The sequence below is a fragment of the Xiphophorus hellerii genome, chromosome 2, assembly GCF_003331165.1.
Source record: "Xiphophorus hellerii strain 12219 chromosome 2, Xiphophorus_hellerii-4.1, whole genome shotgun sequence".
In the NCBI taxonomy this organism is placed as follows: Eukaryota; Metazoa; Chordata; class Actinopteri; order Cyprinodontiformes; family Poeciliidae; genus Xiphophorus; species Xiphophorus hellerii.
This window is the reverse complement of record NC_045673.1, coordinates 18,376,497-18,397,406: the sequence shown is the minus strand read 5'-3', so window position 1 is coordinate 18,397,406 and position 20,910 is coordinate 18,376,497. Positions and strand designations below refer to the sequence as shown.

The window sequence follows — 20,910 nt, the reverse complement described above, 5'->3', positions numbered from 1 at the left end:
TTCTTTACCAAGTTTGTTGAGTCTTTTTAAAGTCCCTGGCTCTGATGCTACTGCCTCAACAGATGACAGCAGGAGAGATGAAACTCTCAACAACAGACTAAGAAAAGATCTGCAGCATCTTGCTGGCAGCACAGAAGAACTAAGGACCTTCCTTCAGTAGTAAACTCTCTAGCCCTTCTTCTAGACATCTTCACTGTTGCATCTCCAGCTCAGTCTGTTGTCCAGATGAACGCTGAGGTATTTATTCCTACTGAATCACCTCCACTTCTTCTCCCATGATGGAAATACTGCTTGGCTTTGGTCCAATCCGGCTTCCCTGAAATTGTAGATTTCTGAGGAAACAACAATTCTCAAGAAAAGAGGATTGTTCACACATGATGACAAAGCAGTCCACCAGCTCTCTACTCAGATTCTTGTCTATCTGCGATGAACCAAACAACTGCGCAGTCATCAGAGTATTTCTGTAGATTATACTATAAGTCTGAGAAGTACAGAGGGGAAAGTAATGGTGAGAGTGCAGTCCCCTGTGTTACCAACCACTTGGTTAGACACATAGTCAAAGATCCAGGTGCTTGTTGAATCCTCCACTTGTGTCTTTTGGAGTGTCTGACAAATCAAATTAGGCTGAATTGTGTTAAATGCAAAGAATATGATATTCTATGTTTTCTTGCAGTTTTATTTGTTACAGGTCGCCTCAGAACAAGGAGCTTATATTCTGAGCAGAGAAAAATATGGTTTCTAAATTATTTTTTCATGGTTTGGACCAAAGAATATTTAAATCGGTGTTAAGTGTTAAAATGCCCCTGTCAAAGTCCAGCCCTAAATACCCTTCAGCACCTATGATGAGATTTAAATGCCGATAAATTCGGTTATCAATTCCTACCTGCCTTGGAGACATTTTATACTCGCTTTGATACCTGATGATTTCAATACATTTCTCAGTTTCTTACATAGTGCGTACACACATGGCTGTGTTTTTCTAATAATAACTTACACCATCGGGGTGTTGCTCACACTTTTTCTCACTTAACAAGTGGCCATAATCTCTCATATATCATGAGTCTGCTGCCTCAAACGGGAAAGAACAATAATGGTAATGGAGCTTAATATAAAGTCTTCAGAAAAATAAAATTCAGTACATTGAAGTCGGAGGATTTTTACTTACTAAAACTTAGTGCCCTTAAATTCTCAACTGACAAGAGAAATAGAAGTGGTACAAAATGACTCGAGGAAATTCTGCACTTTCTCTGTAATCTCACCTAAAGGAGTTCAAACCACTGGATTCTTCTGAATGTTTCTCGATTACTTACTTTTAGCTACAAAATTTACGCATCTAATTTTCGTTTCTTCTCAGGTATATGAGAGGGGAACCAATGTGGAACAATTTGTGACTCGCTTCCTACTGAAGGAATCGGCCAATCAGATCCAGTCTCTCCTGAGCTCTGTGGAAAGCGCGGTGGATGCGATTGACGAGCAGCACGGCCAGTCTGGGTGAGCCAGTGAGGTTGTGACTGTCTGTTCTTCGTGTGTGTGTGTCCATGGGTGTGTACACAAGTCACAGCCTAATGTGTAAAACTCTGGTTGTCGGTGGTTTTAATGGAAACTGGGCCTTGTTTCAGGCTCATTTCTGCTTTGGTTAAAACATCTGTCGCTCTTCTCCACACAATTTTTATCAACCCACATTCCTCTTGTCTGTCTCTACTTCCTCAATTGGCTCAGATAGTTTAATTTCGTCTTTATTCAGTCCCTGTTTTGAATTTTGTCTACCCTTGTCTCTATATTTCAGTCATCAACCTGCCAAAGTGAGCCCACGGATGCCGGAGAAGCGCTATCAGAACACTGTCCCTGATTATCCCCCCAACAACAGAGTGAGTGCCAGAGAGGCCGTCAGGACCATCAACACAGCTTCAGGTGATGAACACCAACAGCCCGACTTTTGTCCTGGACAGCCCGCCTTCATCTGCTTGTGTGAGATTGCGTCACTCAGGGATGGGCACAAATCAAACTCTTCACTGCCGCTCAGCAGTTTTTATTCAACCATGCTCATCCATATATGATTTGGTCCTCAATTTTAAAATGCTTCAATCAGCTACCTGCACATATGTGCGGGGGCTTCCTTTTAGTGGAAAAGGGCTGTGTAGGGAATTCTTTAAGAGGTGAAGGATGTGGGTTTATATAACGAGTTGGAAATAGAGAAGAAAGGTGCCTTAAAGGGCAAGCAGAGGGAAAACCTGGTGAGCTTGTCAAATGATCTTGTACAGCGTAGGCAACATACACCCCACATTTAATGGTAATCCTGGTAAAGAGGAAGGCTTGTATTAAATTAATCTGTTATTTCTGCTGCATATTTTTGACTGAAAAGAAAATGTATTTATATATTCCCTTTCACAGATAGAAAGTACTAATTCCTTCACAAAATCAAACCATTAAAATAAAATGGGGGAAAAAAAACCCTATCAAATACTGAATTTGTAGAAAGAGTTGAAGAAGAAACATATTAGAAGAAGGATCTCTTCAGCTTCTTTTTAAATAAGTCAAGACTCAGGGCGACATAAAAACAGAATAAGGATTAGATTGCTTTAACATCTCTGCAATATAGGAACGATCGAAAAGTTAATTTACATATTAAAATAAATGTGTTAAATGCACATTTAAACAGGAGTGATTTGAGCTCTTCTCAATGTTCAAGTTTTTCTCCAGAGATCAAGACAAATTCAAGTCGATCAACCTCTAATCCTTCCTTGTTAGAAATTTAAATAAAAGCATGATGATCACTGGCAGTCCTACAAATTCCTGTAAAATAAATCTGACACACATTTATAATCAGTACTTTTTTGTGATCATCAGAGTATTAAAGTCATAAGTCAGTCATTTATGCAGTTCTGTGTCATTGTGGTTTAATTTTTAGTTTTCCACTTTTGGTTTCCAGACATACCTTTTGTTGTACAATTGTTGTTTTTTGAGCTCTGTGGAAGTTCAGCTGCTGTTAGTTCAGCTATAAATGAGCTTCGACTTGGTCAGATTTACACTGACAGCTGATAAGTGTGAGTATCTGAATATCTCAATAATAATTTCTGGTCATTGATACTACTGGAGTGATTTAAGATGAGGAATTTGTCCTAGTCCACTTTATTAACGATAATTTCCTGAAAACCTTATAATTAGCCCTATTTCATCAGTATCATATAGTTTTCATTGGGATTGTTCAGCATTTGATTAACTTTAAGTTGAGTAGAGTCCCTAAAACTTGTACTTGTGAGAGAGTAGCTTTACTTTGAAATAGAATTTAGAAATGAGAAATTATTTAATTTATTATAATTTAGAAATAATAGGTCGTGAGGCCAATGGGAAGGTGCAGGAAGTGGTGTGCACTCCTTCAGTACCCAGTTTAATGCATCAACATTAAACCTAGTTTAATCCATTTTTACTATTACTGGTGTATAACAATCCCTATTTAAAATAAACAAATGACGCTTAACCTGGTGACCCGCCAGGCTTATTCTACTCTGGATTAAATCCTGGATTTATTTTAATGGGTGGGGTCTTTTTTTCAGTGTCTCTGCTTTATTAAGTCATTTTTCTTTCAGTGTGTGACTGACAGATCATGTTAATACATCTCTCTCCATCTGTATCTTCACACTCTGATTCTACACCAGCTTGTTGTTGACACCAGTGCATGTGCTCACCTTGACACTTTGTGCCCCTTCGAGCAAATTACTCGTTGGGAAAAATGACACTTCAAAGGTCATTGAGATATGGCAACCCTTTATCGCCAAACAAGCCTGACAGGAAACAAGTGGAAGAAAATAACATCCAGCTGATTAGTGGCCCACATGAGAAGGAACACCCTCAAATGTCGATGAGAGAGATTTCGATTTTTTTGCAATTGTCATGAAGGTGAAAAGTGTTGTCTCAGGGTCAGAATGTTGTTTTGGTGAACTGTTTATAGATGCAAAGCCTAAGAAATAATTGATCAATGATCAAATGCAGCACAGTTTCCTGTTGTACTTATGGATTGTTAATCCGAGTGTAGTTTTTCTCTTCAGAAATGGAAATGCAGATGAATCAGGTCTGTAGTCTACCATTGCAGAATATTTTACCTCTAAATATATCCAGATGCTATTCTCCCAGCTTTGGGTCATTACCTTGATGTGCCATGGAGCTCCAAACACTAAGCTTCATTTCTTTTGGCTGAGTCAGAGCAAACAGTAAAAAATGAGCACCCTGTTTTTTTAGAGCTAAAGTTTAAAGCTCGGATTTAATGAGTTCTATTAAATCTTTTGTAACTCTTTTCCCACTGTGATCATTGCGTCAGCAGTTTCCTTTCTTCCTTCCTTCATTTTTTTTCTTCCTTTTTCCTTCCTTCCTACTTTCCTTCCTCGTGAAAAAGGGAATTGGCTTTGAAATTGAAAGTTTGCATACATTTGATGCTGCTCCAATTTTGATATTAGTTGTTAATAAGCCAGCTGAACAGGATTAATTTCTTTCTTCTTTGTCTTTCCTCCTCTCCTGGTAGAGGCATTAACTGGGAGCAGCTACTAAAGTGTATTGTTAAGTTAACCAAACCAAAGTAAGGTGTGAATTTGTGTCACATCCTCTGGTTGTGAAGTCATCAGTTTTATATCTGGACTTTGACTGGGCCATTTTTTAAAACCCCTCCAATGGATTTGAATTCGTAAGTATCGAGTCCGATGCTGTTGTGGGGGGGAGTGGTGCGCTGCAGTACTCCGATGTTGTTGTTGTTTTATCACTCATTCTGCTGCAAGTAGGCGGCTCAATTTTGACGTGCAAGACGTAACCGGTAAAATCCGGTTTAGGATTTTCAAAATAAAAGATCTGGAAGTAGTTCATTATTTCTTGCGCGTCCAATTCTACCAATTCTTTTGGTACCGGTACCCGGTGGTTGGGGACCACTGCTCTAGATGATGACCTTCCCTAAATAGTCAAATATGGAGGTCAGGATATGATCTGTACAGTTAATTGTAAATAATAAAATTAGAAGCTGATATCAGTTAGTCTTTGCATTTTGTTTGTTTTTGTGATTGAGCTTAATTAATAATTAAACTTCATTTTAAGAAAAGTCACTCTGTTTTGTTTATAAGTCCCTCCTTATAGAAATATTGCTCTCTCCAGTTTAAAACATATAATCAGACATCTTAAAACAATCTGAGTCAGAGATGATAAACAACCCTCGACAGTGACAAACTAATGGTTATTGCATCTCTTCGAATATCATAGTCTTACAAATGCGGTAAAAAAAAAACCACAGCTAATCAAATATATTTATGTAGAAGGCATAAAAACAAACCAAGCGGCTGTCAAACCAATTTATTCAATAAAATATATTTATTTATTTTGTGTCCCTAAGATTCTCCTGATGAAAAAGCTTTTTCAATAACAGAAGAGAATCGCAGATAATGAAGAGAGGCTGAACTAAAAGCAAACACCTTCGACATGTTTGCCTTTCTTCAACTCAGCTTTTCTTTAATGGAAAGTAGAAACTCAAATCTGTATTTAAATGTCGTATAAAATCCTCAACTATCATCTGACTGAAGGGCAAATTCAAGAGTTTCTGAAGCATTTTCAAAAACACTTTGACACTGAAGTGGGGCTTTTGTGTCAGAAATCTGTTTTCTCATTAAATTAGAAGCACCATGTGCTGATCATAAATTTGCATCAAACACACCTAATGAGGGTGTTGTGAATTTTTCCTAATGATGACGATCTAAGTTATTTTTTTACTTCCTGCTTTCTGGCATCAAGGCTGTAGAAAATACATTTTTGCCAGATGTACAAGTTTAATTTTTACGTAATGTGGGTATGTTTTCCCTGTTTCTTGAGTATCATTGGTACATAAAATAAATACATTTTAAATTTTCAGGTCAAACTTTGTGTTTCTGGAGATTAAACTCTCATCTGTCAGGGGAGCTTACTCTAACAAAGGCAGAAACCTGAAAATAAATCTAATTTTCTCTCAATTCATACCATCTTATTTGCACTGTCATTATAGCTGTGGGTCATTGTTTTTTTTTTATTTGAATGCAGATACCACAGATTTTATAAAAACTGTACAATTACCAAGATAGTCAGTTTCCTATTTCTGCACATAGGAAAGAGGTTTCTCGAACTTTAACAGTTATGGCACAAAACCTTTTTCAGAATCAAAATCAGAATCGGCTTTATGAGCCAAGATGGTGTACACAACAAACAATTTGACTTTGGTTTCGGTAATGCTGGCCTGAAGGTAAAACTTTGAACCAAACCTCACAGTCATGGACAATACAAGATGTAGATTGTACTTCTTGAGTAGCCATAGGAATTAGTCTCTGCTGGATCTCTTCCAAACAGTGTGGATGAGTGAGAACCATCTCAGGTCCTGAGAAATGCTGGTTCTTAGCACCTGGGAGTGATCCACAGTACACAAAGTCTGGTTGAGGATGAAAAATAGAGCCAGATTGGGATGCATTTTCTGAAAGTCCACCATTATCTCTGCAGTCTTGAGCGGGTTAAGCTCCAGGTGGCTCCGACCACACTGATGCACCAGCCGATCCGCCTCCCGTCTGTATGCAGAGTCACTGTCCTGGATCAGACCAGCAGTCGTCTCATCTGCAAAATTCAGGAGTTTCACAGACGGGTCTGCTGTGGTGCAGTCATTTGTGTAGAGCGCATATGACAATACAGAGTATATTCGACCTGTAATGTGACATATATTATACATTGTAACTGAAAACAAAAAAATTATTAGCTTGAGGATAAAAAAAAAACAAAAGGTAAAGCTTCAAAGTCCATTTACTCAAGTGAGCCTACTCTTTTAATATGTAGCACGTTGATAATTTGTTTCCGTTCATCTACTTCTAGCGTTCAGTCTTCTTGGGGGTAGACGTAGCAGAATTTATGCTTTATTCCCCACCATTTTAAAAAATGAACAAGTGAATTCAGTAATCAATAATTCTAGAAAATATTTGACAGATGTGGCACCACCCCAAATATGATTCAAAAGAGAACATGGAGCTGCTCTGCTGTTAAGTGCCAGTTGTGTTTCACATGTGACTTCAAAGGAAACCAATCAAGTTGGGGAATTACATAAACATGGCTTGTTAAAGAATTTTCTACAACTTGATTAAACCTAACTTCAATTTAGCCACAGTTCCAAGGGGCACAAAGCAAAACCTTTCCCACAGTAAAAAGTGTTTAAAGTAGCATGATATTATCATAACATGATGTTTCCCCCAACATAGCCCTCGCAGATTACAGTATGCAAAAGAGACTTATCCTTCAGCAGACAACTTTTGTTAATGTGATGGTACATATTCATATTGTGAAAGTCCTCTTCCTACTAAAATTAAAGTGGGATAATGTAGTACATTGCAGGATTACTAGTTCTTATATCATGGACTCATCCAAAAACAGCTGTGGATCCTTGTGTTCTGATGGATTTGGAGAACATTTTCAGGCCTGAACTTGTCTGCTGTCTTGAAATGCTGTTAGGGTGAGGTACAAAGATCGGACTGAAGAAACAATGAAGAAACAATCAAAGACTTTAAAACAGACTTTGCAACTTCTCAGGAGCCTTTTTAATAGATAATAAAGTCAAGCTAATTGGAAGCAAAATAAAAGACATAAGTAGGTGGTATAAACTTGTGCATGGTTGTGTATTTAATGTACCAATATAAGACTTACTGCTGGGCTCTTGGTCATGCTGCAGTTGTTATTTATGCAAATAGAATTACAGCGAGGCTCTATGTTTTTACTCCAACATTTCACACTTTTGTTGCAAACAAATACTTTCTCCACAGTTATATATTCATGTGCATTTCAAACATGTGGGCATCTGTGATTCACATATCCAGAACACTTTTCAGTCACAGGAAATTAATTTTAAATTTTCTGCATGATAAACGCCAGTCGGATAGAATATGAACAAATTATGCTTTAAATTGAAGGGATTCCAGCCTTATATTCAGGCACTGTTACATCTCTGAGTAGCAATAAATCCTAATTTCATCACAAGTTAACACATTACCTGCTTTTCACCAGCAGAACAGCTGGACAACATCAGCAGCATTTGAAAGCTGAAGAGCTGCTTGATTGTAGCATCTTTTCTGCTCATTCTTCTCCAGCAATAAATTCAGGTTATTGCTCTCCTTTCATATTCTGATGAAGAGATTTAATGTCACTGAAACATGTTGCTAAGGGCTTCTGCTGTGAAACATAATTTGTAAAATCGGAGCTCATAAATACTTCTAATATTAATAAATAATTTTCCGAAATGGAATTTTTAGTCATTCCATTTCCTGGTTTTAGAGATCATATTTAAAGTATTCAGACTTAAAAACAAAACGTGATCTTGGCTTTTTGTTCTCTTTCAGCCCAACCTTCAGCTGTCTGTTTATAATGCTGTTTTTATCCCCAACTCTTCTGAACAGACAGGTTTGGGTTTGTCAGGGAAGGTTGACTAATTGCTCTCAAATCCCAGCCTCCCCATATATACTGCTTCTATACTGCAGTGCACAAAAATGAAGCTGCCTTGAAGGGTTCTTTTATTATCTCTTTTCAAGCTACAGTGGCACATATAGTGCACATTTTCTATTTTATTTTTTCCTTTCTTTTTCAGTCGTTTGTGAAGCATCCACTCTTCAGTTAAGAGATATGGGGGGGGGGGAAAGCAGTGGGTAAGAGAGACGCGGCATGAAAAACAGAACAAAGAAATGAGAATTATGTAAGAATATGCAAGATAAGAATATCCACTTTTAAGCTGAGGAGCTGTATTGTGTGCTATACCTCAAAGCATCCTCATTCTGAGTGAAGCATTCACTGAAGTTAAAAGTTTTACCTGTGAATGTCTTGAGGTTTCTTTTTGAGCTGGAGCTCTTAATGCACTCGGGTTTGCATGTTTATAAAGAAACAATGTTTCCTTTTACAGCACCTTGCAAAAATTACTCACAGTCCTTAAAGGTTACAGATTTTGTCACTTTACAGCCACACTAGCCATAGCGAATCATTCTTTAATCCGTCGAGAAAATGGAGTGAAGGTTCGGCACTGTTGCAAATATACCAAGACATTATTTAACTAAAGCTACACGCTGGGCAGGAGAAGATGCTAAATCTGGAGGAGCTGTAGAGATCGAGGGTCCAGGTGGGAGTTAATTTCACATTTACATGTGCACTCCACAAATAGCCCTTTATGTTAAGAAAAAGAAAGCTATACCATTTAAAGTTTGCAACAAACAAGACAACAAACATGTTGATCATGGTCAGATGAGGCCGAAGTGGAACTAATTAACCAACATGCAAAATGCCATTAGTAGATGAAAAATAAAGCTGTGTAGCATCGTGGTAGCAGCAGTATATTAGGTATGATTTTCTTCTACTGGGCCTTAGAAAGCTGGTTAGAGTTGACAGGAAGATGAATGCAGTTACATTTAAGTTGATTCTGGAGGGATTCTTAGTTTTAGACTGAAAAAGGTAGGACTGTCTGTAACAGGACATAAAAGTTGATTCTCACTAAGACCATCTGTTCAGTGCTTGAATACAAGAGAGATACTCAGCATCCAAAAACCTTCAATGAAAAATAGAACAAACAAAATCTGGAAGTTAAGTGCTGCAGAATAAAATTAATAGAACCACTTTTATGTGAAGGACTGAGCAGTTGTGGCATAAAGCACAGGAAGGTGTCTTTAAAGTCTAGTCTAGCATACAATTTAATAAAATCAGTAACAAAAACGGTTTTTTATGCTAAACTATCTGCAGGTTCTTTCGGGTTCTTTCTGCAGCCAGCAGGAGCCTCAGAGCAAGTACAGATGTTGGCTTACAAGGATAGCTAGAAAGTCAGAGAGGATCAAAAGAACAACTCGAATATTTTCTAGAAATCCTACCTCTTTCTGTGACTACATCACATGTGAATTTATCAGTCATGGGTCTGACTTTACTTCAAGTTACAAGTTGGGTATTTCTTTTTAAAATACCCAAGATTAAGAAAATTGTCTTGTGTGGACATGTTTTCATTGAAGTTTGAGACTTTTCTCTAAAATGGGACAGCATCTGAAATGAGAGCCGATTTTCTATGAATTTTGCTGTATTTAAATAAAGGCTTTGTGCACAGAAAATAATAGAAAATCATATGTAAATTAACTATCAGAAAAGGAAAACTCAAATGTTATTTTAAGGCGTAGCCATTATGCTAATTACTACATATTTTTTGGAAGGTTTATCTTTTGAAAAAGTGATCAATTTACAGTAATTTATTTAAAATAATTATAATCTGCATAAGACCTGAAACAACAGTTCTTCTTAGTTGATGCCAGTGGAGATGGAAAGGTGCTTTTGTAAAAGATGAGCAACTGAACTTTTTTTTTTAAGCAAAGCAACAGACTGACTAACCAACATATGAGCTTATAAGAATACTGCGCCTAAAGTTAAATTAGGAAAATGTTTAATAACTCAAAGTTGGTTTAATTGAAGAGAAAATCAATAACTACTCCTGTGCCTTTTAAGGAGCTTTTGAATGTGAAAGCTGTGATTCTTCTTATACTTCTTTAAATGACCCGGCCACTTATTCCTCTAACTCTGCAAAATGACCACTGGGTTTTTATCTGCAGCTGTCTGTCGTGTAACAGACCGTGGTTCAGCTGATGGGTGTGTTCCTTCTGCATGCGTGTGTTTAGGATGTCAGGAGGAAGCTCCTAATTGACTAGGCTGTTAAAGCTTTTAATGAAGAGTGGGCAGCCCAAGCCTCCAATTTGCTGTACAATGACCATCAGGGAATGAAAACAGGCTGATAGTTGAGAGAGGAAAAGAGAGGAAAAGTAAAATTAGTCTTTGAAGAGGAGAGGGAAGTAGCACAAGCTAGTTGGAGAGGTGGTGTTCTGAAATTGGGGACAAAAAGAAAATAAAATTATGTTTTCTTAATTTCTTCGAAAACCGAACTCTGGCTGAAATCAAAACTCTTCTACATGCTAGAATGATTATGAAATGGCCTGGCTCTCATAAAAGACAGGTTTTGAGTCTTATTAATATTTAAAATATTACATTAATTATCTAACTTAATAACCCTGACTTATCACCGCAGACTTAGAAAATAATTCCAAAAGAAAGTAAATGTAGTGCAAGGAAGCAGCCAGTCACGGCCAAAGGTTTGACTCTACTGTGCTGTAAAATACACAAATAGTCACCAGACTGTGCTGGATTTTCCATTCATTGTTCAGTGTTTTTGAGCAGAATTACCAGTAATCCAAGTCCTTGGGATTAGAAGCAACCCCATCCTGATTCAACAAATTGAACCAGGATGCTCCAGCAGTGCTTCCATGAAGCTTGTGCTTTCCCCAGAAAAGAAATCTGTATTTTATAGATGTCTCAGATGATCCAACTCAGGATTTAACAGATAAGATAAGTTCACAGCAGTATTTTACAGCATTTCAAACTGAGTCAGTTTGAAATTACTTGTGAATTTCAAACTAAATTTCAAATATTAGACTTTTGAACTGATATTCAAACGTCAGGACCAGTGTTCAATCTGCACTGGTGACCAGAAACATTAAATAGCTCCCTCCTCTAGATGAACAACTCCAGTGAATTGCTGACCAGTTTAGTATCTTCTTCACTGCAACCACTAACCCTATTCATCATTTTAGGTGCAAAAATATTCGGTGCACTTTTCTGCATTACAGGACATTTTAATGTAAACTTGGTTGCAGGTTGCTAAATCATTCATAAAGTTTATTTGTAAGGCACATTTCAATAACAATGCAGTTAAAGTGCTTTACATCACAAAAAACATAATAAGACAAATAAAGTTCTGTTGATGTAAAATTTGCTTTCTTTAGCTAAAGCCATATTTCACGGAGATTCTGCTGCAAGAAGGATCTTTTTGTTCGATCGCTTAAGGTAAAGGTACAAACGATTCCACAGCATTAGACAGCATCTCATGGACACATTGAAGATATTAAGATGTTGTTAGAGAAACTGAGATAACAGTGACAGAAAAACAGTTTTCCTTCTCCAAGACCATAAACTGGTCAGCAAGGCTGTCAAGAGTACCGACACATTTAACCTGATATTGTAACCATTGTGATGTTTCAACTTTTCTTATATTTTAACAAAATATAAGGATTTTAATAATGTCCTATAATATTTTCTCCTGGTCTCCTTGGATCAGAAAAGGCTATAAGAACTCAGTAGTCATCAAAAGGTTGCGTAAAAATCGATCCCTGTTAATCTGCTCTTTTTGCTGCCAGTTATGCAGACTGACAAGATAATAAAGATCATTACCAAAAATGATGAAATGATAGCGGAGTGTTAAATATCAATTGAAAGACAACTAATTAGGATGATCCTCTTGTAATTCAAAATCTTAAAAACCACGGTGGAATAAGAGCCAATTAAAAAATTCATCTCATAGGACCCATCGTTTCTCCAAATATAGTTGGATAATTGGCCTTTTATCTCCCTTTTCTGAATTTTGACACACACTCGATATCTTTCTTCCTCCCATCTCTTTTTATTTCTTCAGATCATTAGGACGGTGCTTCAGCTGTGCATGGTCTGCAGTACAACATTAATCATTTCCCAGTTGATAGGGTGTGATGTGATTGCGATATCGCTCAACGTATCCCTAGGCATTTAGCCATTGGTTGCTAAATTGATTCTTTCTGCCCTCTTTAGTGTCTAAACAACTTGCAGTGTCTGTGTGTCACTATGTCGTCTTTTTACGGCTTTCCAGTTTCTACTGTTAGCCATAATGCTAACAAACAAATAATTTAAGTATTTGAGATTGCATAAATATTAGCTCATTGTAGGTCATAATATTGAAGTAAGTAGGGAATCAAGACACCACTGTTATAATTCACTTTGCCTTTTCACATGATACAAGTCCAACGTCAAAATAACGGGCCCTGTGGTACAGAAAGCGACAGCAGAATCAAAGGAGTAGCATTTGTAGCATTCACCTGAGCAATGCTGTATGTTGGCTGAGTTTGTTGGCTTCACTCTGTTTCATCATTCAGTTCTTTAAATGCAAACAATATTGTTTTACACCATCCCAAACATCAAAATATTCTCCATAACATATTTGGTTAGGGGTTTGTGAATACCTACAGAAGTGGGTTAGGCCGGTTCAGATGAATTAAACCAACCTTTTTGTGTCTGGACCTTTGAGTTGATCATGAGTCGTAACAAAAAGATGATCTGAAGGAAGGTATTCTTGTTTCATAACTACTCGGTTATATCTTGTATTATCATCACACCATAGAAAAACAACAGTTGAAATAGCTGGTCAGAACATAAAATGAGTTTATTTAAACTTCTGACCTCAACTGTATCACTATTCCTAGCACCTTCACTGTATCATTTAAATCGTTTATCTTGTAGGATGTTATGGCTAAAAGAGTATAAATTAACATATTGATGGATTAGATGTTTATTCACTGGAGGAAGAGGACATTAATATTGCAGCAGCAAGTGACTGCATTTATTTGAATTAATCTAACCCAGCAACATTAGATCTGATCACAAACTAGAACCATGTTTTGTGAGTTAATGTGTTTTGTATTCCAATGGATTTTGATGGGTTTTCTTGTATCTTGTGTTTGTTGTAGGAGCTGTAGAGGTGAGAAAAGAAGGTCTGGAGGCTCAGATCAATCGCCTGGCGGAACTGATTGGACGTCTCGAGAATAAGGTAACAAATACAACTATTACAAATTGGTTTGTCTTCTAGATTGATAGCAACGATTTATATTGATGCTCCGGATGAATTTGCAGAACCCTCCACTCCTAAATTGATAAAGCATTATTTATTTTAAAATATATTTGTAAACTTAAAGCTTGAACTTTGTGCTCAGATTAATCACACAGATCAAACTAAAGTCTTTTGGATTTGCAGTCATGGCTGTTATGTTCTGCTGATCTTGGTGCAGCACCGGATGCACTATGTATGTATTAAGAGCTATGAATTATTTTATGGGGTTTCAAGACTCACCAAATCTACCAAATGTATGTGAAGTCATGTAGATATTTCAAGTGTTGATTCGTCTTTGTTTAATTTGTGACACTGAATAATCATCTTCCAGACAAAATCCAGACTGAAGATGAACCAATGTTGTTTGTTGATTTGTTTCTTTATCTGTTTTTTCCATGAAAGTTTTATTTTTCTTAGAGATGAGATCTAGAGTTTCTTGACCACAGATTCAAACTTCTAGTGAAATGACAATTGAGCCACATTATTATGTTTCACTTTTGACATTTTGATGGAAAATACACAAATTGTTGGAAGAACCTGTTCTGTTGGGTTGTTGTCTGTGGTCTTCAGCAGAACTAGGAGCAGAAATTGTGAGAAACCACGGCCTATATAGTTATAGCAAAACACATTTCCTCTGCAGCTGGTTGGACTCTTACTAGCTTTTTGTTCCCTAGACAAAGTATTTTCTATGTGACCAAAGCTATAGGAAATTAAGTTTCTATAACTTAATATGCAAAAAAAAATTGTTTTTTTGCTTTTTATCTTGTTCAAATATCTCAACTTACTGGTGACTGGGATGAAATTGGCTTCATCCATCCCTCCAATTTTACCTTGACGAAGGCCAAATGCACCACTTCAGCATGTTCACCTTATTGTTTTCTACAGGGCTCTTAACTGGACCATTGTCAGACAAAACCTCAGCAAACATGAGGGGTTTTTAAAATACGCTGTCTCGAACCAGAGAGCATTTTAGTCTGTCCTTGATGACTTTCTTGGGCGGAATTGAAGGGGCTTCTTTGCTGTGCATGTTGTCCAAAGGTTTTCGTCTCTCTGGGCCTTCAGATGCACTCTGACTTTTTTGCAATGTGATTTTGTGTATTTCTCAGGAGGAAAATGAGGAATCCATAGTCGTATTTCTGGAGCTTGCTTGACCATTGTTGATATCGTGAAACTTCTTCTCCAGCAGAGTCTTTAATTACATGGCTCTTTATGATGCAACTGTTTTTCAGTTGCAATCTACTTAGCTGCAGCTTGCTGCATGCCAGGTCATTTTGTGATAAATGCTGCATGCTTTTCTTTGGAGGTGCTGATTACAAACAAGAACACAGAGCTTTTAAGCGCATCAACCTTACTTTAATAGCATTCTAATTTAGTGTGGTATAATTTGACTGATATGAATTTTTAGAACAGAACTTTCAAAGCTTAACCTGCAAATATAATTATTTATTTTTTTGCTTTAAACTAAGCTAACAAGGCCCTTTTCAATGAATTAATGTCCTTCTAATCAATTCACAAAGTTGGCAAAATAACGTATCAGCAAAAGAAGTTTTGGCCATGACTATACAGTTGTCGCAATAAAACACTATCCATTTGTCAAGTCGAACTTATTTGTGTGCATAAAAGCATTACTCATGCCCATATGGCAATCTGGCCTCAAGCCTTTGCCTTGAGCTGCAAAGATTTAGAAGCATTTCTGCTGACCATGTGAATGTTTGTCTTTTTGCTGCTATTATGAGAGCCTGGGTATCATACTAATTATTTTCAATAATAAATTCAGGAATGTGCATACATTTAATGTTGTTACAGACCAGCAGTAGCTTCATGAGCTTAAATCTATTTATTGTTATTTATATTTATTTAGTGTTTCAGGCATTCTGAGACTTCAAGCTGACATTAGAAATGATGCCCTTTCTTGTTTGGTGCCTTGTAGGAGCCCCTCCTTCTGCAATCAAAAATGCAGAAAATCATCTAGATTATGAAGTAGGCTAAAATGCAGTGCAGTCCTATACAAATCATGTCTCCCTGTCTGTAGAAGCAAACAATAGAAAACATTTTTCAGGCACAACTGACAGATATTTATAAGAGCAACTACCCACATGACTCATTTCAAAAACCGCGACTGATTAAAAATGTAACCAAATGCTTTAAAGAATATGTGGCGACTGCAAGTAACACTCCAAGCTGGATAAATAGCTTTACAGGAGGCTCATCAGACACATGATTTAAATCAAATATTTTGCTTTAATTTTGTAAAGATGTTTCTTTTCAACAGATAATTAACAACGACAATTATTAAGATTACTAACACTTGTTCTATATGGTAAAATTCATATTTTCACAAATGTGCTTTAATGTTTCAGTTTCACACATTTTTACCTAAAGGTTTTGTTGCAATTCGTATGCTTTTTGTTTTTTGTTTGTCAAAATTGCATTCATTGGTGACTCGGTTTGCATAATATGAAATAGCTGTGTCCAATGCAGGCAATTTTCTCTTTTGTTTTGATGTTCTGTTTGATATGTTACTGTTAAATGGCTTGTTTTGTTGTAAAAACAGTATTTTTACTTATTCATCTTAGGGTTGCAGTGTTATGTTGATGGAGACTAGATGCTGTGATGAAGCTAAGCATAAAGAAATATTTCACTAGTAAAGAAAAGACAATAGCTGAGTGAACAATAGGGACTTTATTTTTGTTTAAAATATCCTAGTTTCTGTCAAATGCAGGCTGAAGATCATCAGATGTATTTGCATTATGATAGACAACTATGTCATCAGCATAAAGATGAAGAGATGCATTTGTAACATCTTTATCTACATTATAAATTAGCTACTCCAAGATATTAACAAAACATGACACTTCACTGGTGTTGCTGCACATTGTGGTGTCTGTCTTGGTTGTAATAGGTGGACACCACACATCAGTGCAAACCTTTTGTTCCAATGAAATGCAGAACTTCAGAGCAAGGCTGTGTTGCTTTGAGCTGAATGATGCTCAGAGCACCATCCGTCTTACCTAAGTTTAAATAACCTTAATTTGGGCACAGCTGTCTGTGGCATCATCTGTGCACCTCAAATCGAAGTGAATCTGATTCAAGGTGAAGCTGTACAGAAACCTACTGGAGTCTCAGTAACTTTATAATAATGCCTTACAACAAAACAATTAAAATCATACAGAACACAAATTTACTGGACAGTCAGGTGGACAAATTGATTTTCTTTCATCATTTGATAGCATCTTACTTGTCATGCGGAAGCGACTTCTATTTTCTGGATCAATCTATTGTTCCATATTATATACGTTCAGAAAATGAATCACTTTAAGAAAGTTTAAAGACCCTTTTTTATCCACTGGCCTTTGTTTAAAATGTATCAGTTCTGTCTGTTGAGTTCCTTTCTTTGCGATGTTAAATTTTTTTTGCACACATTTGTAATTACATCTTGTGTGCTTGTAAAGCACTTTAGTCCAGCTCGTTATAAAGTACTCCACTGTAATGTTAATAGTTCAGTCCATCCAACAACATTGTTTCATGAACTGTAAGATTAATTGTTTACATCCATATTTCACTTTTAGAGGGGTTTGTGTCTAGTCATAACATTTCTGCTGCTCATTCAGAGTAAATTAAGTACATTTGGTTAAATGTTATTTCAGCTCTCATGAGACTAAACTGTGATGTTGCATATTTCTTTTAAACACTGCAACGCCTTATTAAACTCATGCGCTTGCCAAGCTTCTGCACTTTCAGTTTTATTTGCACAAAAATTATCGAAACAAAATTAGAGCACCCAGGCCGCATGCAGAAGAAAGCAGATCAGGATGAGAAGAGAGAAGGTGTGGAGATGGTTAATGAGTGGGTGAATAAGTGAGGATTTTTTTTATTAAGAGGGAAGGATGAAGGGAGGAGGACTTCCAAAAAAAGAAATGTACTTAATTATTTCCCTTCGTCTTTTTCCTGAGACACGTCCACAATTCAAGACACCACCTCATCTTCCTCATTGTCCATCCTTACATCCTTCATCTCCTTCTTTTTTTTTCAGTACTGAGCCTTTTAAGCCTAATGGATCCTTAGCTCACTCGGCTCGCTTCGCAAAAGGAAGGAGCTGTGACAGAAAGAGCAAAGAATAACAAAACACATTATGCTGCCCAGGGGGGGCATGAGGACGAAGACCTGGAAGAGGAAGAGAAGATGTTTTCTCACTCCCTTGTTAGGATAAGCCCTCAGCCTTTAGCCCGACTGTGATTTCATACACCAAATGACTCAGGTTTAAATAAAACTATTTCCCACAGTCCAGTGACCTCAATTTTGGCAGCAATGATTGAAACACCTTTAAAGAGATGTTCTTTAATCACTTGTGGCCCCCAAGGCTCCAGAGAGCCCATTACTCCTACCTGGTTGTTTGAAGTGACTGTGGCTTGAAGAAAAATTATTTTTACATTTGATTAAACTCAGTGAGGGTCTGTTTTTATTTTATTTTTTTAAACACACCCATAGCAAGAGAAACTATTTTATTTGTGCTTCAGTCACTTCTGCTTTACTCTCTCAAAATGAAGTAAAGACATTAGTGAGGATTAAATTCAAACGTTTGCTTCAAAATTTATCAACAAGCACAATTCAAAGTAACTGATAACTATTTAAGTCACATAAAATTAATTCAAATTATAATGGAAATTTTGTATTTAAAGGAGATGAATGTAGTTGAAATGCAGTAGAAATTATATAAGTATATCAGTTTTTCACCAAACCTTCATTGTTTGACACTGTGCTTTCACAATAATAAGAGATCCGAGACAAAAACACACATCTGCTGGATTATATTTACACAGAGAAAAGTACTGCAGAAAGGATATGAGAGTAAAGTAAGGTTTCACAAAGCCATCATAAAAGTGTCTTTGTCCTGCTGTTCATGCAACTGCTTCCAGCTCGGATCTTCGTATTGACACTGTGCAGGTGTCTGGAAGAGGAAATGATAATATCACACTGTGTCAGAGTGAATCACGAATTGTTTACCGAATGAATAATCATCCAGCCACACACTGAGTGATGTTATATCTGGCAGGATGAAAATAGTGCCCTGCATTGGCACTGCTGCTCTGATAACACGCTGGAAATCCTGTTACCTGCTAAAAAGGTAAATTCATGCTGCCTCTGTTGCTGGGTGTCGCTCTTAGATTCTCCTGCCGTCTTTCATGTACGAGGTTTGCAAACTATTATTATTTATTGCTCTCCGGGTGGTGCAAACAGGAAAATGTTTTTTGTAGGAGCACCAGATCCTTGGTTTTACAGGGGTTTAGTGAAGCATGTATGAAAGGATACAGTAGGCTGAACACTGAGAAGCAATTTATTTTCAACAAAAGAAAAAGCTGTGTGCATGCTTCCCTGATAAGTTCCCAATGAAGAAAGCTCAACTTTGTGCAATGAGAAAAATCAATCTATAAGAAAGTGAAACATCTAGAATAGACACAAGAGGATCCTTAAATTAGACAGGAATGATGCTGGTTGTCTCCTTGTGTGGGTCGTCTAATGCACCCATTGGTTCAAGCATTGAGTCACTGTGGGATCGATGCACCCCACCGGACAGTTTTAGCTATTTTCAATGTTCCTCACATGCAACATATTCTGTTTAGAGGTGAGACTAATCTTTTATGTGCTGAACAACCACCAACACAAAGCGCTTTCTATTTGAGTCCAGCTGTGACCGTGCTGTCACATTAAGCCTGACTTCATAATCTCTTAACTGTGTGGGTGTGTGTGTGTGGGTGTGTGTGTGTGTGTGTCTGTGTTTTGAGCACCAGACCCCATTTCTTTACCTTTACCTCCTGTGTTGGGTAAAAATCAGTCACCCTTCGAGGAGCACTGCACAAACTACGTTTTTCATCTGTCACCTCAGTAATGGCGACCTCACTGTTGCTGGCTCAAACTGGTTTATGTAACCTTTGAGTCACTGAGTGTCAAAGCGGAGGAGAATCGTGGAGATCATTTTTTTTTGTCATCTTTGCACACAGTCATTGTGCTGTTAGACCACCTGGCTCTGCTGGTTAAATGTTATTTCAGTATCAATCGTAACTACGATAGTTTTATTCAGGCCTTAGATCATTAACCTTTCCAAATACTTTTGTATAAAAATTTCAGTTATAGAAGTAAATTTCTTGTCATGTTTTACTGCATCCACCTTTCTTGGAAAAAAAAAATATCTAAAAACATTGTCTCCCTCTGTTGTGCCTGCTTCTGCTCTCATCCTGTGCATCGACACCTCTTGTTGTGCTTTTAGCTGCTGCTGTTGTAGTTGCCCCTGTTGATTGACGTGTTGCTGCTCTTGTTGTTGTTGTGTTTCTGCTTTCAGACAGTCTCGTTTGATCTGCACCAGAGGCTAACAGATACAGATGGCACCCCGAGCGCAGTAAGTAAGCCAAACATTGAATGAATACATCCTGCACTGCACGCAGCCTCAGGTCCAGCGTCGCTTACTGCCGCCTATAGGGTGCTCAGTTAATGGCGATCTCAGTGATTGCATCATGGATAGGCTCTCCTTTATTTCCATGGAAACATATGGGGTCTTAATTAGCTTTTTTGGCTTTAGTATTTTATAAAAATCAAGTAAGAGAGTCTCTTATCTTCTTAAATAGAAGAAGATATAACCACTATAAGCTGTTTTGAGAGTCCACACTTTCAATGCAATGCAATGTTTAAACACCATAAAGAGGTCCTCTTCTTCTACTATATGCCAGTGTCATGTAATATTACAGAATAATACATTAAAGTTTGAGGTTCTAATGCAAAACTATGAAAAACTTTGAGTTATAAATACTGTTGTGACTATAAGTTTAAAATATATTGTTTTCAGTTGATTTGTGTATTAAAAAGCAATTAAAAATAGGAGAAAAGAAGAAACAGCTCAGATTCATCTGACATCTGTGTTGAGCAAATATTGAAGGAGATTTGTTGCATATATTAAATACTTGGAAATGATCTGCTTATCTTTAAAAGACAAGCTCAGTGATCTTACAAACGCTGATTAAAAAGCACTTTCTACAGAGCAACAGATGAATCACTGAGACACTTTCCTCAGTGAGTCAGAATAATTACATTCTTAGATCCAATCCACATCCAATAAAACCCAAAGGAGACAAATGTGAAGCTTTGTTCATTTTGTTTTGTCTTAGAAATGTCAAACAGGAAACTGA

At 37.1% G+C, this 20,910-nt stretch overlaps 1 protein-coding gene across 2 annotated transcripts in view; it reads left to right on the top strand.

Moving 5' to 3' along the window:
- necab2 (N-terminal EF-hand calcium binding protein 2) overlaps nt 1-20,910 on the top strand; it is a 104,090-nt gene that overhangs the window by 53,111 nt on the left and 30,069 nt on the right. The window contains exons 6-9 of one of the 2 annotated variants that reach the window (XM_032586198.1): nt 1,355-1,491; nt 1,787-1,911; nt 13,593-13,672; nt 20,070-20,126. In XM_032586198.1, coding sequence (XP_032442089.1) covers nt 1,355-1,491; nt 1,787-1,911; nt 13,593-13,672; nt 20,070-20,126 — 399 coding nt within the window. The remainder of the gene's footprint in view (nt 1-1,354; nt 1,492-1,786; nt 1,912-13,592; nt 13,673-20,069; nt 20,127-20,910) is intronic. The other variant, XM_032586206.1, reaches the window with a different exon arrangement.